This window comes from Anguilla rostrata, chromosome 7 (genome assembly GCF_018555375.3).
Source record: "Anguilla rostrata isolate EN2019 chromosome 7, ASM1855537v3, whole genome shotgun sequence".
Lineage (NCBI taxonomy): Eukaryota > Metazoa > Chordata > Actinopteri > Anguilliformes > Anguillidae > Anguilla > Anguilla rostrata.
The window spans coordinates 36,443,096-36,461,403 of record NC_057939.1 but is presented as its reverse complement, the minus strand read 5'-3'; the positions used below and the strand labels follow the sequence as shown (position 1 = coordinate 36,461,403).

The window sequence follows — 18,308 nt, the reverse complement described above, 5'->3', positions numbered from 1 at the left end:
ATTAAGTGATCAGCTCTCTGCAGTTTGAGGCCGAGATCAAGAGCTCACTCTGAGAGCGTATTTCTTTATTTAGTTTTTGTTTGCGTGTTTGTCAGAACAGAAAATTCAAGTAAACCGCCACTGAAAAGCAGGAGGAGCTGGTCAGCTGAAAAGCAGGCCAGCTGAAAAGCGGGCCAGCTATAAGCGGTGAACTTAAAAGTCGCCACTCGCTTTCTTTTGTCTTTATTTTACTTTATTATTTTAGTTTATTGTTTTCGCCTGGAACCTGTGACGGGGAAGGGGGGAGATGTTCATTTATTTTATTCCATGTTGGCGTGGGTGCGCTCTCTCTCTCTCTGCGGCATCCGACGGTCCATTCCCGGAAATTCCGCATCTCCCTCTAAAGGGTGTCACACCGGCATGTGAGAGTGTGATGTCCATTTCCAGGTCCACAGATGTGGAGTAGAAATTGAAGTACTGGGAATGGTACAGTACAGTAGAAAACCAACTGCCATATCTCACTTTACATGATTTTAGTGTAAAGTCTGAACCATTTTCTATTGCACTCCCTAGAAGCACCATATAAGGCAGCTTCTGCTTCCAGTGCTTGAAAATCCTTTTGACAACAATAATGAATTTGTCAGCTTTTGGAAAATAGCTTGTCCAAATTCCACTGACGTGGGCTACAAAGTGAGCATTAAATAAATGAGGTAAATGAACTGCATTTAACATCCAGCCTTTGAGGGTTTCATTATGCTTTCAACACATACATTTTTAAAAAATTATTTATATCTTATCCCTAATTCCCAAACTCGAACTCAACCATCTCCTGCCAGCTACCCTTCCTACCGATGTGAGGACAAGATGACTGACACGTGACTCCTCCCATTCTTGCTATTTTCCACACTTCAGATGTACCACCAATCATAGTAGACATAATTGCTTCAACCTTCCTGCTGTTCTCAGGGTCAAAATGACCCTTTCTGAGATTAACAGCAGTGAAAATCCCCTAAATTTAATTTCCCCACAAATTTGATGATTTTTTCCTGGAGTGACCCTACCATAAAAATAAGTTAAACATTGCCTTTAAATTAAATTTGTATACAAGCAGTACACCATCAGGGCACAAAGATTGTCTTGTGTATCTTTTTATGAAATCAGAAGTGCCATACATCTATTACTGGTTTTTCACTTATCTATTGATGAGTGACAGGTTGTTTCTACATGAAAAATATTGATTTAGGGTTTGGAGGCTTTATCGCAAGTTAATGAGTTACAATTGATCACTATTAGCCAGGTTATTGTGACAATCCAATGCCCACAGTGCCCAATGCCACATAAGAACGGAGGAAATTATTTTTTTCCTTCAAGAACTGAAAATGCCAGTCATATTCCATGTGTCATATACAAATTTGAGTTTGCAATGTTTCCAGCTACACAAAAATACACTTTGGGGTATTTTGTTATTGCAAAACTAAAGGTTCAATATGTTTCTGAACTGCAAAAGCTCTTGATCCACTATATAATAAAACTGCCACCTAGATTCAGACCCTTAATTTTGACTCACAATTAAATGTAAGAGTTACTTTTTTCATTACAAACAATGTTTAGCCAGTTCATCCATCAGCAGTTAAGGAAAAATATGTATTTGTGTACTGAATAAAAATGTAAGGCCAGAGGTAGAATTCATCTAAAGGAAAATGTAATAGATTGTGGTAATTATATTGTGTGTTAATATAATATGTTGCATTGGTATTTTGTATTTTAACTAGTTTCTAATTCTGTAAGCAATAAAGCTACAAAGATGGCCCACAATGAATTTTGAACATCACTGGAATACACTGTATTAAAAGGCACACGCTGAAAGATAAAAACACACACGCACATGCATGCGTGCACACATACACACACACACACCACACACAAAAGATAGCCCAAAAGCACTGTTAGGAAAACTGGTGGTTGGGTTATGATGGGATGGCTGCAGCTGAGTCTGACAGAAAATTTGACCTCAGTGTCTCCTCAGATCGCTGCTGCCTTGTCTTGTTGGCAGGCATTTACTTTCTCACTGGACAGACTCTGTTTCAAGACATCCCTTAACGATGGCTTTCCATTTGTGGGCTGTGACCTGTGGTTGATAGTGCATATGCATCTAGCCTATTTTCGTTTGTCACAGTCGGGCACAGTCAAGGAGACGGCCTGTCTGGGTGAGATGGCGCCTAGCGGCCACCTCCCTTCACCCTGCTGGGTCAGCAGTGCAGAGGACAGGTTAGTGAACCCTGATGGGGTTGCAACAGCTTTCAACAAACTATATAGCCTGGATTTTTTTCAATCAATATCCTGTTCTATTGATGCACAATATGGTTTTGTGGACATTTTGTAGTTCCCACATAGTGTCTAGCTATAATAATCAAGAATGAGTCAAGGACAAATATAAAATCAAAAAAATATATGAATCACTATAAACAGTTAAAAGAAAAAGTACTGGGATAGTCACATAATTATTGTTGTTTTGTCTCTGTATTCAAGCACATTGCATTTGAAATAAAACAATGAATGGGGGGACTATGTAATTCTGGGCTGTAACTCGGTTCACCTGATAAGCATGAATATAGCATCAAGCTAAAGCAGACAGTCATATTTTAACCTCATATCCATTGTTGATTAAACGTTCTTGCTATTTGAAGTTGAATAAGGAAGTCATTTTTGGTGTAGAAATTTTTTCCTTGGTATGTTAAATTTCATTCCCCATTAAGATTTAAATTAAATGTTATCTCTAAATCTGATGCAGCATGTGGTGCCATATTTTTACTGCAACATTGGAGTGTGATTCCAAACACCTCAAATAAACAAATACAACACATGTGGCAGCTTTTACTTAATTTCTTTGATGGCTCGAGTGTACACTCAAGTGTCTTACAAGATGGTAAAACTGCAAGGGTTTATGATTGGATTGTTTACAAAACCACACAATTCCTCGTGGATCTACAAAACTTTCTCTCCCGGGGAGAGGTAGGGTATGTGCCCAGACCCCCCTAGAGGGTTAGGGGTCCCCCTACCACTTTCCAAAAATCTGGAGGGAACTGTTGTAAAATAGCATTCTTGTGAAGCACTACAACTGTTAGTCAACAAAACAATTTCACAGCCAAGATTTTGTTATTGAGAGAATAGGAATACCCCCCATCAACAGCGAATTTGAAAAAATGTAAGTGATGAAGATGATGACATACAGTATCATGGAAAAGTATTTGGCCCCTTCCTGATTTCCTCAATTACTGCCAGGGCCTTTGTTTAGGGGTGAAAGGTGATGACAATTCTAGGGGCCCACAGCCCTTGGGGGGGCCCACAAAAACCCCAGTAGCCTATTATGTAGGCCCCCCTTTCTATGACTAAATTATTATACTTATACTAATGCATCAGAGTTAAAACAAAGCCACAAAATCATGCAATATTGATGAAAGAAGTTTCTATTTTCCGAGCAATAACCCCCTTCTTTAAAAAAACAATGGATTGGTCCATGGTTTGCTCCTTTTTTGAGAATTTGCACGTAATGTTATTGCTCCCAAACTGCAGCAGCAGCCAGCAGGTTATTAATAGAGAAGCGCAATGCCGAAACAGAAACATAAATCGGGACGCCAAAAAAGAGTGAAGAAGGAAAGAGAGGCCAGGAGCAGATTAGGGCCCAGAATATAACAGATTTTTTTTTCGAAGAAAGGTGAGAGTATTAGGCTAGCTGTACAGGCGCCCTGTGGCTGCCCGGGGCTTAGCCAACTACTAACGTTACTACGTTAACCGAATGACACTACCGTTTAACGTTACGTGCGGTCAGCGGTGTAAAATAATCGCCTGACAAGGCTGACATTACTAAATTATCCACTAAATATCATCCACAGAAATGATCAGTAAGGTTATAATTCACCAAACAATACGCTGTCAAAGCAGCAGGACACATTTTTCCATTATTACATGAGTGGTTACTAAAACTCTTGTCTTGTTAACGTTAAGCAGGGGCTAATCTTACAGCTTGCCCTCCTCATACAATAATAAAGTGAAGCTGTTTGCCTAGAGCTATGGCATTGATAAGCCAATTTTGATTTTTTGTATGGTAATGCCAAAACTAGGTAGGGTAGTTCTTCATCAGTTGTTCCATATGTATTGCATCAGTCACTGTCAAGAACATAGAGGAACAGAAAAATAAAGAAAAAATGATAATACATAGTCTAAGAAAAAAAGTTGTGTAAAATTGATCTTTGGCGATGAAAAGTCGGGGGCGGGGGCCCACACCAATATTCTTTCAGGGGGCCCAGAATTCATAGCAACTGTACTGATTACTGCATATTTGTCAAACACAAAATGGTTTCTGATCTTTAGACCAAATGTAACATAAGACAAAGGGAAACTGAGTAAACACATTTTTAAAGTAATTATTCAATACAGAAGTGGTTTTTCAACTGTAAGCTAAGGCCAGCTGCCATTACAATACAATGAAAACACATACTGACAATGTAGCTTCTGTGCTGTTAGTCACAGAGGTGCAAGCAACAAACTTAACAGCACGATTAACAGAAGGAAAAACTTGTTTAAAAAAATGTGAAAGTGTTGCGTTGTTCCCCCATTCCATGATCACAAGCACCTTCACTAGCAGCTTTCCTGCAGGAAACACTGCATTATTTTCTATTGTGCTGTTGTTGGCTTATTATTCCAGCAATTGGGCTGTTTTCGTTTCAAGCTAAAAATTTGGCTAGAGCTTGCTGGACTGGTTTGGGTTAGGTAGGGTTATCAAATGTCTGACTTTCAAACGGAATGTCCAGTTTTCAAATAATTTGTACAATGTAATGTCCATCCTGAGAAATTAATTGAAGAATCATTTGCGTCACGTGTCAATGACTTCCACAGTCTTCCTAGGTCAGTACTACCCTCCCCACCTGAATAGACGTCGGGCTCAGCCCTCATTTCTAGCCCGATTCAGAGCTCTTGTTCGCAGCCACGCAATTGACCAGCAGACATCATTAAATAGCGATGAAGCGCAGATCTGACTGATGAAAAGCGATGAAACAGATGGAACTTTCCCATTGTGCATTGCACTATGGAGCTACAGGCCACAGTCAGCATTGACATGGTTCACATTCAATACAAGACTGAGACTACGCAATATAGCACTCTCATTTAATGGCTAACTGCATGGTTTTTGCAAGAATGCACCAATAACCAATAACTTGGGTTATATAATGTCAAAGATTTACCACTGTAACCACTCAACACAAAATGTAAAATACTGTACAACATGCAATTCAATTGTATCCATTATTAAGTGTGGTTATACAAAGTGGAAGAGGAAAGCCACAACCTGAAAACCTACAAGAGGAAATGCTGGTACCATACTAAGTATCTTGACAAGAAAAAACTAATATGTAGGTTTCATGCGATTGGTTACAATTATCTGGAGGTTAGGAAAAGGGTGTCTTCAAATCTGATTGGCCGGAGTAATAAAAAACCAACTATTTTCGGATAAATTTCACGTCATGCTGTGAGAAATGTCTCAAAAATTCACAAATGAATGCAAGTGTTTCCACACTTGTCAGGTGATACATAAATGCACATCAAGTCATTGTCAAATGAACGCCCATACTGTGAATTCCTAAAAAAATAATGTGTGTCAAGAAATTAAAATGTATCACATTTGTCTTTTCAGGAATGATTTGTTTGTGAGTGCAAAAATATATTTGTCAACCAATTATTCAATATAAAATTTTTAAAAATCTCATTTTATTTGTGTAAGATTCATATTATTTAAAAAATTATTTACGAAACAGTAATAAGCTCAAAGGGTTATACTAACATGTAAGCATACATCCAGTCCTATGACATTGAGCTTTGTCCTTCGCTTTGAATAACTCAATAGCAATTACTTCCAAGTACCAGTAATGGAAATATCAAACTATATCTGAAATTAAATGTACTGTGGGGATGTTGGGTGAAGGTTCCCTTTTTGTGATTTGTAGTTATTAAAGGATGCTGTAAGCATCAACAAGCTTATTTGGTGTGTAACTGTCTTTGAAGCAGAAATGAATGATAATAACGGGAGGTTGTGTCCTTCGCAATCATACTGTGCTTACACAGACTTTGCAGTTTCAGGACAGGCTAAAATCTAATTCAGAAGTTGGTATGATCCAGCGGCATTGCATACAAGGCAAGATTTATATTCCAAATATGAATTAAGTATGGTTTGATGTGACATTAAGTTCCAGTGACAGATTTTATTGGAACGCAGTTGATAAATAAAATCTCTCCCACATAATAAAATTCCCATTTTTTCCCCAACTTAAGAGTTTACAACTTAGGTTACTTGACACATGCATCCACCACTTCAAATGGTTGCTAATGCAGCATGAAAAAAGCTTTCCTCTGCAAAATTTTCAACAAAGAATAATTTCAGCGCCACTGTACATAGTGTAATGAGGGTAAGTCTGCTAGTTGGAGCAACAAAAAAGGAATGTGAAAAGACAGGCAAAGCAGAACACACAACTAAAGCTGATGCTTTTGCATTTCTCAGATGAAGCAACAAGCCAGAGCAGATTGTCTGCTCTTTGTAGCCACACTTGCTCCAGTCAATACAGAATGGTGGAAATGTGCTTTGGAACAGCCTTGCGGTTAAATTACATCAAAGCCCCAAAATTAATTTTTATGCTTGGATGACTGGTAAACCAACACTCCACAAACCAGCATTGAGGATGTTAGCCAGCGACATGACCACTGCCAGTGCCACCTGCGATGCTAACCACAGCCAGTTTAGGCATAACAATTGAGGCTTTCAGCCTCCCAGATGGTTAGAATTTGCAAGGCTTGCAGAATGTAGTTTGGTGATTAAGGCAATTATTTGTGAAGCTACAGGTTTTTAGTTCCTACCCAAATCCCACTGTAAAAAATTATAGATGTAGCACTGTAGACATGGTAAATTGAATCCATGAATATATTGTACTAGATATAACATTGTTGCTGTAATTTGTGATTGGGTTATATAATGTTTATTTGGTAACAGTATAATAACTGTTAAACACAATTACTGAATACATATGGAAAATTGCAGGGTATAAAAACAAAGGCCATGGCAGCACTTCCGTGAAGATGGCTCTGGTTCGACTGGCCTCTGGTTCGACATCATCAGTAGCTGAATCAATGGTCTGCCTACATAGGCAACAAACATAGCTGTTTTATTTTGGTCAGAAAAAAGAGAACGAGTACATCAGTTTTGTTTTGTGGATCGCCATTCTGAGTGTCTACTGCACTTCCTATTCTGATGGAATCAGAAATTGAATCTGAACAAAAACACACTTTCAATGTACAAAAATGCAAAGTCACTCTCACATGGCTACAAAGCCTTGTCTACAAGTCATTCTGTCAAACGTGGCCTGCTATTAAAAGTATTGATATCAAAATTAAAGAACAAGAAATAATATTGGCTTAGCTCACACAAATGAAACAAAATCAATTCCAAACCAATGCTACCTAATGTTTTCTATACTATTTCAAGTAACTTGACCCTGGGTTGTTTCATCTTACCATCTGAAGAGAATGTGGTCATTTAAAGTTTATGTCTTAGTTAGAAGGCATAACGCTGCCTGACATGAATTTAAATTTGGTACACTTAGATAGTGATGGCAAGTCCTCAACATTATTTTAAAATAAGTCTATGATCATTAAGTTGTAGTAACAGTAACTGAGATCATGTTGGCAGATCTGCTAGACATATCCATAACAAGCAACTGGTTATAAAGGTAGATTCACAAAACCAATAGCCAATGTTAAATATGCTGATAAAAAGCATGTTTATCTGATTAATGTCTTAAGCCCTATTCGCAGTGGACTAGAATAACCTGCAGACCTCATGAGATCTAGGAATTGGTGCAGTATTTAAATTTTTGGAAATATAAATGTAAGGCAGTTATACAAAGTGAGCTTACAACCAACTGACTCTAAGGCTAAATAGGCTAAACTTCCTACACGCAATGCACATGAGACACCTGTAATTCATGCAACAACAGCTGAAGAGTCACAGATTATTTAAAACCTATATTATGTATTATATTGTACTGTATCTGGTTAGCTCTGTCTTGCATTATTCTGGCTAACTGGACACGTGCTACAGGTAACGTTAACATTTTAAATGCAGACATGCCAACTGAGGAATCTGTACTGTGGCAGAGCTTTCAAGCCCTTGTGTTAGAAACCTCTCCTCTCCACTCTAAGTCTACCCCCTGATGTGCACGTTTTCCAATTCGACATTACTGTATAATCCCAAGTGCTGCCTCATCATAACAACCCCTGCCTTATTTCCTGTGAGACCATGGACACTAGTTGATGACTGCTGAGTTCAAAGGGGTTTCCTTTGTACTGTTGAACTCTTGACACAGGTGCTGTGGCTTGATACTACTAGGGTCCTTGCTGGGAAATATATGGCTTTTCCAGGCTTGTGGTATCACAGTCTCTCAGTCTCTCACAGCACTCTCCAGAAACAAAAAGGAATCAAGAGCAGTAATCTCAGACAACCACCTCATATTCCTAAGAAATATATGAGATTTCCCACTGTGAGATGTGGAGTAAGCATGTTCCACTCAAGGCCAGTGATGTGCTATTTGGAAGATTATGTTCTGATAAACCAACTTCCCATAGAAATGACTCATTGTCCAAAACCACTGACCACTAGGAGGCAGTTTCCAGAATGAACTGAAGTGCTATGCAATTATCACCTCAATGGCCGCAGTATCGCAGGGCACACACACCATGCACTCACACCTATGGGAAATTTAGAGTCTCCAATGAGCCTATCTGCATGTCTTTGGACTGTGGGAGGAAACCTGAGTACCCAGAGGAAACTCACGTGGACACGAGAACACGCAAACTCCACACAGAAAGGCCTAAGCTCAGAGTCAAACCGACGACCTTCTTACTATGAGGCGACAGTGCTACCCACCGCAAAAAATGTAATAAAAAAAACAGGTATCCGGTTAATACTTCTTAGACCCAATTCATGAACTGTAATGATGACATGCAGATTAGGGAAATTATTTCAAATCCAAAACATGAGCAAGTCATTGTTCATCAATCAACAGAACAATGAATACTGAATTATGCATAGAAGCTGATGGGCAATGGTAAATTCAATTATCATTCATTTCATTACTGTTTCAGTCTCCTAAATGACAATGTTGTGAAAATGAAAAATACATTTTGAGGCAGTACAATGTAAATACATGTACAATCACAGATTGGTGGGAGCCAGTAGCGGAAGACTGTTAGACTGTCCATAAGATTTTCTCGGTCACAATTTATTTATTTATTTATTTTTTTTTTTCTCACGTTGCTCAGTGAACATAAACTCAGCCATCCATCCTAAGTCTTAAAGTTGCTTTTACAGGTCTCTTAAAGACATACCATGCAGGACTTTTTAGGCTGTGTTTACACATAAGGTTACTCCTCTATCTTAGAACCTCGCCTACTCACCCCTTCGGGTACCTGACTAAGTCACAGACAAACAAATCCATCAATTACTCAGACCGAACATTTGGCTACATTGTCCAGTCGGGACCACAAACTGGACATACAAATAATTTGAAAACCAGACATTCTGGTGACCGGATGTCTGGCAACCCTAGCTGCTTAGCTATAGGTAATGTTACTAACAGTTCCAACAGAGAACAAGCCAGCTCTACATCACATTTCATCCCCTTAGCGAACCCCAGCTGACACCACAGAGGAAAAGCAATTCCACGGTTACAGTAACTGAAGTTCTTGAATGAGCCCTGTCTGGTTGTCTTTTTGCTTCGCTGTATCTGGGCCATTGCAGCGGCAATCTAGCAATAGAAACAAACACAAACACAAATGAAATCTGATCCCAAACAACAGGCTCTGTAGCTACACCCGCCCCTCCCCACACCCATGCATCCCCCATGAAAGAGCACCACGTCCAAATATGTCCAAAACACATTTTAGAATAATAAATACAGGTAAAGGTGCACAAATTTGGTGAAAGTGCTTAAAGACAGAGATCACCAACATATCATAGATATGCCTTAGATATGCGTTCTTTTAGTTTCATTAGTAGACGATACACGACAACTATGCCGAAAACTGAGTTTCGCAGCCCCACCATTGTCGCTGTGGTCGTTTAACACGCACCCCCTCCCTGCAGTCTCATCTACAAAACACCCCCCACCCTTGACATAATGGACAATATTGGCATTCATAAAAATATTCACTAAAAACACCACTAAAAAATCGTATTCCCTCATAGCAACAAGATAAACCCGACAATAGCCCTAAGATATGCCTATACAGCAGTGAAAACGCTGCTCACTGAATAACGAAATAAACGAGAAAAAGTTTTTTTAAATGATACCATGTCGTTCTACAGTCAATATCTGGGACTAAATATTGAATAAATATACATCCTTACTGTTGGTTTTACGTGTAGAGATGTCCCTTTTGAGACTGCATGGTCATATATTGTCTTGGACAATCCGTTTGGGAAATATACGTGCATTTGTGATGCCTGGGTATCTTCCAAAATAGCTGTGCGTAATACCACACCTGTTGTTTACGGCGTCGTCACCCCTTTTAGTACAGTCGGGCTTGATTGACAGTAGGCGAGAGTATAAGAGTATAAGCTTTCTAACGATGTATAACATGTCTAATTCTGCTTTTGGAATAGCGTTTTATAGGTCAGCGTAACAGAAAATATTCTTAGCATCACATTCACTTACGCATTCACTCTGTTAGCAGAAAAATATGCTGCACCTAACGAAACGTGGTCAACAATATTTCGTAATTTCTTGGAAAATACACACACAATGCTGAAGCCAAAAAACACTTGCATAAAGCCAATATTTACTGAACGCTCCTGCTGTTTGTTGGGGACAAAGAGATGGTAATTCTGCGTGGTTAACCTGAAATACATCATTCAAGCTCGATGCATCTACCTAAAAAGTCTGTGTTGAATTTTACCCCGTGCTAGGTTTTGCTTCGCTCTCCACTATACCTTTAAGTTTTTCTCTTCTTTTTTTGCTGCTAAGAATATTTGTGTAAGGCATAACTCATTTCAAGGTGTTCCTTAGTTATTAAAAATATTTTTAAGGGTGAAAACATACATTTATTTCTGAAGGTTAAGGTAAATCATTTTTCCTAAGGAAATATTTCAGTTTTCAGAAAAATCCAACTAAAGCCACTTTCACATGTTTAAGAGTCAAACACTGCATTCAAAGCCAAGTAAGTCGGTGAGACGAGAAGAATCAAGTGCTGCCAGCTGTTGATACTTGACATCATCCATCCAGGAAGATGGGGGTTTTGAAGGCTATACACAAGCAGTGATAATAGTATGATGCCTACGACAAGATGTTTCTGATACTAGAGCACACAAAAAAACATTTGGCCTCATTCACCAACCGTTCTTAAGAAGACTTTTCTTCTTAAAACCCACTTACGCAGTTTTCACAAAGATTCTGACATTCACCAATGTTTTCTTATTTGGGATTTATTCTTAGGTAAGACAGAATCTACGCACACTCAAGAGCACACTTACGCACATTTGAGTGCTGTAAGTTTGTGCAAAATAATTGGGTATTGCGTTTTCTTCAATTCTACAGTTGTATAATATTATAGGATTTAAATTACAATAATATTTTTATCATTTATAATAATTTTTAATTATTATTTTATAAAGCATTAAGGTGTTCATCTGTAAATAAATGATAAAAATCAAACCATTGTTGTGACCTTTTGGGGGGTTTCAATTATGCAATGTTTGGTCTATAGTGCTAAAGCAAATGTTTACATTTCGAATACAAACTAAGCACTTAACACTTTTTAAACATGGACATGTTGAAGAAGAGAACACTTATTCAGAGGCGTCACTAGGGGGGTGCGGACCGCACCAGGTGACGCCATCAGAGGGGGGTGACACCAAAATGACATGCAATAATGCATCTTTTTGTGTTATTTTATATCCGCTACTGACGCTACTAAATGACAGGTCGTTTGCTGTTCACTTCCTGCGGCAATACATCCACTTCAGAACTACCGAAGTTTTTTTTTACGTTTGGAGTCCCGTGCTTTTTGCTTGGGCATTATTGACTTCGCTCTCAACTTTTCTTTTCGATTTCTGTGTGTGCACACGGCCCTGCAGTCAACCGGCACGCACTTTCCATTTATGAGGACAATGGGATTCATCATTTTAAGAACACGTGCGAACAATTCTGCGGTTTAAGAATACGTCGTGAATTTGACATAGACTTTTTCTTAGGACCTTTCTTAAGAACAAATTTAAGAAAAAACTTAGGAAGATATTGGTGAATGAGGCCCATTGGCTTTAAGTTGTTCTTCCATGTTTACACTTGCCCGCGTCATACAAAGCTATAATGTGATTGGACACCCTATGAAAGGTCAGCCTCAAACAAGTTAAAGATTTGAACTTTGAGTTGTAACTAGAAGTGCCTCCCCATATTTGAAAAATGGAACTTCCTTTCCTCCACCACCACTTCATCTCCTCCGTGCCCCAGAAACTGATCTTTGTGTCCGCCCTCACTTCAGTGTTTCAATATTGGAGGACACAGAGAACTGTATTGGAAAAGCAGCTTCAGACTCCCCACCTCCCCTCCTTTACTCCAAATACTTCTGGGTGGTGGGGGGGAGTGAAGGAAAGGAGGTGAGCAGAGAAAAGTAATGGGACACATCCTAGGTTTAAATTTTGATTTGTGCACTACAAGAGGCTTATTGTTGCTGCCGAGTTGGGCGTCAAAGCTCCCTCTATAGGGAGCATGAATGGTCTGATGCCATGTTGAGTGTTTTGCAACTGATGATGTGCAAGCATATTAAGGTGTTTTGTGCAGCTGACCCTTGTTATTCCTAATGTTAAGAGGAGAAGCTGCAAGTGATGTTGACACTGAGCATTTTCAGTTGTTAAAATTCTCAGTTCTAGTTGTACATGCCCCTCATGGGAGTAATGATAAGTCATTAATAACCGCCCGCCAATCATTCACAAACCTAATTTGTTATTCTTGGGTGTCTAGGAAAATTACTCTAGACACGCATTTATCCGAAAATGTAATTGCAGTTTACGTAAAGAATTGTTGCTGGCTAATCTTAATGGACAAAATGGCACAAAGTGTTAAAGCGATAAAAAGTTGTCTGTGGCGGTTTATGGGTTTGAACTGACTGCTTTTCCCTCCGTCGCCCTTAGGGAAGAAAAAGTGACTATATTAGCCTGCCGCTAATCCTAAAACTTCAAAACTGAGTTACATGATCTGTCTTCCCATTGTCAGTTCCATCCTTCGAGTTTACGTTGAGATTTTTATGAACAGCTCGTTGTAACCGCGTAAAGTCATTTCAAACAACGGCCCTAGACAGACATCAATTATTTATTCACCATGTGAAGAGCGACAATTACATATAAACTATCCATGCTTAAATTATGTTTCGAATCCTTCCGATAAAACAGAACACATTAAAATGCGGAGAAAAAAAATAACTAAGAAAAAACTTTACATTGATTGTATGAACGACTATTAAGCACTTGCATATAGCGACGATATAATGCTAATAGCGCACTAATAAAACTGCCAGATCAATTGTAATTCAGCCCTAATGTCCGCTGAATTAAAAACGAATGCTATTAGAACACTATAAGCACTAAACCGGTTTTAGCCAGTTATAAGTATGAGGTGCCGGATTCATTAAGACGCGCGCTAAAACTGCGTTGCAGAGGAAATAAAATTGACCTGAAATCTCATCACTAAATCAAGCCCACAAAGACAACGTCTAATATAAAAGGTTCAGGTCACAAGCACATACACACACACACACATCATCCATTTCTTATAGATTCACTCTGGGTACACATTTAATTAAAGATTGCTTATGGTGTAGGCTATATAGTTGATACAGCACAGCATAAGATTACAAGTTAATTTCACGAAACATGACAGAGAGATTAGGACTTTTTAGGTTTGCATGCAGATATGCAGTATTTCAAAGATAGCCTATCAGTAACCAACGTTACTGACGACATGCAGTAAAAGTGAAATTATAGTTATTTTAGGGTTTGTATTTTTGGTCAACCGTTCCCTGCAACCATGTGCATTGCAGCTAAAGTTTATAATCTGACAGATTTGGTGAGGGGACAGGTGTGCCATTGAAGCCATGAAAGTAACAATCTGCCAAAAATGACCATTTGCAGTAAAGTGACTGCATTAAAGATGACTAAAACAGTTGTATTTTGAACCAAATGCAGTCATTTAAAACGGATAAACGAGAACACTCAAAACCCGAAAGTCGTTTTGTAAAATAGACGGCATTGCTGGAAAGCTGCAGGTAGGCTATAACAAGTCGTCATCAATGCGTTTTCAATAGAAATAAATATTTTCGATCGATACAAAACAAGCTGCTCAACGAAAAACGTCATGATCTCGTCTGATGTTGAGTGATAAACCAGTGTCCTTAATCATTTACGAAGTATTAAAATACAACTGTACTCACCTATAAAGGCCAGTTGGAACAGGTTAATTCCCACTAGTTCCATTCCGATGCCCGTCTTTTAAGCAAATAAAAGAATCCCAAGTACAGAGAGACAATTGTTTCTGTCCTTATAGTTGCCAAAATCTACAAACGTACGACGATAAAGGGCTCAGATTGATCTTCTGGTGGTTGTGTAGTCCAAACTCCCATATACGAGATGCAAAAATGAACTACTGAAGAACATTACAAAGGCAATCCTTTTTAACTGTGCAGCCTTAATATAGGCTAATCCACTTAAACTAGAATAGATTATTCTAACAATTAGTCCACAAACACTCGTGGGCATTCGATCAAAGTTAGTTAGCTGGAGAAAACACAAAATGAAGAGGCCATTAAAATAAAGTAAAATGAAAATTAAACTTAATGTATGACATTGAATCTAAGGCTGCTGTCCACCAATGCTGTCCTGCTAATGTTTGTGACCAAAGTTTAAATGCCCTCCACAGCTTGGATAAGGATGTTGGATATAGTATCCTCGGTGCGAACGATCCGTTTCACCCTTCCTGTTCCGCTGTGTCCGAGCGAGACAGCTGTAGGGAAACTGCGGGGAACGTACTCTGTGCTATTGGCTTCGCGCGCTCCTGCCAGCTCCGCAGAGAGAATCAACTGCCGACACTAGAGGGTCGGAGGCAAAGCAGCGCCAGAGATGATGCAGGCGGAGGAGTAGAGAACAAAAAAGCTCAGTGAAATGTTTCAAAGACGTGGTTTGTATTGCAGTGCCATTCATTCCCACCTCTCACTGCCTGACAGCAGCGCATGACAGCAGCAGTACAGTTGCACACAGACTCCATGGGCATTTTAACGCCGTAATGCATATATCTTGGTGTTATTCGATTTTACTGGGGTGCCACGCTCGCAGCTCAAATAAGACATTAAGCTCTCTTATGTCATGTCACACCGATAGTCTTGACATTATTAGGCATGAGTTGTCTGCATTCAAAAATGTGTTTAAACCTTCCGTATGAAATCTTACATCCGGAAAAACTAATTTACGGCTGTTTTTCTATTTAGTCGGATTTGAGTTTATAACACCGCTTGATACACCAAGGATACAAAATGCACCATGTGTTATTGTGCAGGCCACAGGGGATGGCGGGGCCTGTACAAACATACTCATGTCTTAAAGAGCTGAACACTTCCTTGCGGGACTGCACGTGCTTGTTTTAGCCAGTTCCAATACCTTATTCACAGGAACTTTTCTTGTACATACTATGATCCGTTCCTAGTTACAATCACATTTAAATAGTCTAATATTTTATTATTTTTAAAGGTCTTAGCAGTGGCGGTTCTCCCCCTAAATGCGAAATAATTATAAAATAAAAATTGTTTGGTAAATGGACTGCATTTATATAGCTCTTTTATCCAAAGCGCTTTACAATTGATGCCTCTCATTCGCCAGAGCAGTTAGGGGTTAGGTGTCTTGCTCAAGGACACTTCGACATGCCAAGGGCGGGGTTTGAACCGGCAACCCTCCGACTGCCAGACAATTGGTCTTACCTCCTGAGCTATGTCGCCCCCTGGGCAGTTTTCTGGCAGTTTACTCTTACAATGCGCCTGGTAGTCTGTCAGTGCCTCAAAACATTCATTAAAAATTGGTTCCAAAATCAAATTGTATTTGGTTAATTTATGTGTGAATACATACACTTCCTGGGTGAAGGGCGCCCGACCAAATGAGTGTGTATGGAAGTCCTTCAACTTTTGGCAAGCAGGTGACCTGAGGCTGCTCTCTAAATGGTTGCTTCAGATTTTCCACCATGTATGTAGATGCATCCCATGGTGTAATACTGAATTTTGTTTCAGTGCCAGAGCTATTGTTGTCCTATGCCAGCAGCTACACAGTGCAAAATTGGGTGTAGTGTCTGGGGAGTGTAGATTTCAGTCACAGGGACTGACTGTGTTGCAATGACTGTGCAGTTCAGCTGGTTGACTGCAGAGTGAAAAAGAGTGGCAGCTGGCAACATGTAGGCTAGTTCAGAGGAAAACACATGTTTGTGTGAGCCCTCTAGTGAAAAAGCCCATAAAGTGAAGAGGCATTTCATATCGATGAAAAAGTTGTAATATGCAAATAAAATAAGATTCCATCCCTGATCAGAAGGACATAAATGGTTGCCTTTTGCCGGAACAACAACGAAAAGTGATATCACATTCATGATATTTAGAATGATAAACCTGGAGAAATTGGAGCAATTTAAAAGCTTTTTTTGAGGGGTTGTATGGCTGTTTCATGTTAAGAAACCAACAAGAAGGCTGTTGGTCGGATGTGAGCATTGATATTAGCATTTTATATGTGAAAATGTTGCCCAGCACCAGGTCTGTAATGCAAAATTGGCATTTGTGCTGTGCGCCAGAGTTTTTGCACATTAGAAGATGTAAGGGAGGGTAGTGAATTACAATGCAATACACCCTAGTGCCCTTTTTAATTCCCGTAATACAGAAAATGTACATTTCAGCACTTTTGAGAGAAATTACGTACAACTGTTGAGTGTATAATATGCTCATATCATTGTTAAACCCTGTTTCAAACCAGGATAAAAGAATAAGAGGAAATGCCACTTGTCATAAAGAAGGAACAGGGTCCCATCCCTCCTGGCAGGAAATCAGTTCAGGTACATATACGCCACATATGTCAATACAACAGTTATCAATTATCAACAACAGTTTTTGTTTAGCACTACATACAGTAGTTTGTGAAATTAGAAGCATTTTATTTTGTATTTTGAATATTTTGCAAATTGTGAAAGCTATTTGGCAAGAGCAATAGTCCTAGGTTCAATTTTTAAAAAGCTACCAATATGTGCTTCAGGCCATTGCACTCATGGCATCTGGAATTCCTAAAGGCCCCATCACTCTGCAAATGACAGCTATAAATGATGATTACTGCCCATTTTCTAACAGTCATGCACCAGAGAACATCTGTTTCAATGTGCCTGTCATTTCCCTTCAGATACTTTCTACCACAACCTTTGCATCTTAAAAAATTGCTGTGCCTATTTCTTTCCCCAAACGTGTAATGCCCAGTCACAGCTGTTGGCCAGTTCCACTGCAGAAACGTGCCCTGCAAATTGCCTGTTTTCCTTTCTGCCAGTCGTACCAATCAAAAGAGTTGTTTTTAGATGAGGAGGCAGGGGATACGCTGCTGACTGAAGATGTTTTGGCCAGTAGTGTTTCTGTCTGAGGTTCCTAACCACAGTTGACCTTGGAACAGCCTAGATGTGGTCCAGGTCACATGGAATATCCCTAACAAGTGCTTCAATAAAAGGTGCTACTGGAGATCTTGTCTGTGTTTTTTTTATTTTTATTTTTTTTTTAATGACTGAGATGTATTGCCCTGGTAGATTTATCAGTAAGCACTGATAATTGCAAATTATCCTAAAGTTAGCTAATGATAAAAGTCCATTCCCCATTCATTTTCATTTAAAAAATGAGCACGTGTTCCATTGTTGTTACTGTAATCAATTTCACCTTGGCTTCACGAGGAGTGTAGGGTTAGTGACAGTTTGGATTTGAACTGTACCTCCACAGTTTACTTTACAGAGGATTCTGTTTCTAAAAGTAGCCTAACTTTTGCACTTGCTTCTAAACGTAAATTTTGCAGCAAACTTTGAAATGCCCTCCACCCCACCCCCAGTCACATTGAAACTAGAAATAACTGCTGTGTTCTGCCTCCAAGAGACGAGCCTTTTAAACTTCATGGCTCAAAAAAATCTGACATCTGGCAAAACCCACTGCAAACATTCAATATTCTTGGCATTTTATTTCATGAG

At 39.2% G+C, this 18,308-nt stretch overlaps 1 protein-coding gene across 1 annotated transcript in view; it reads right to left on the bottom strand.

Moving 5' to 3' along the window:
* Positions 1-15,263, bottom strand: part of gfra4b (GDNF family receptor alpha 4b) — a 190,726-nt gene extending 175,463 nt beyond the window's left edge. The window contains exon 1 of the mRNA XM_064344172.1: positions 14,506-15,263. Within this exon, the coding sequence (XP_064200242.1) occupies positions 14,506-14,548 (43 nt within the window). The 5' untranslated portion in view covers positions 14,549-15,263. The remainder of the gene's footprint in view (positions 1-14,505) is intronic.
* Positions 15,264-18,308: the final 3,045 nt, after the last annotated feature.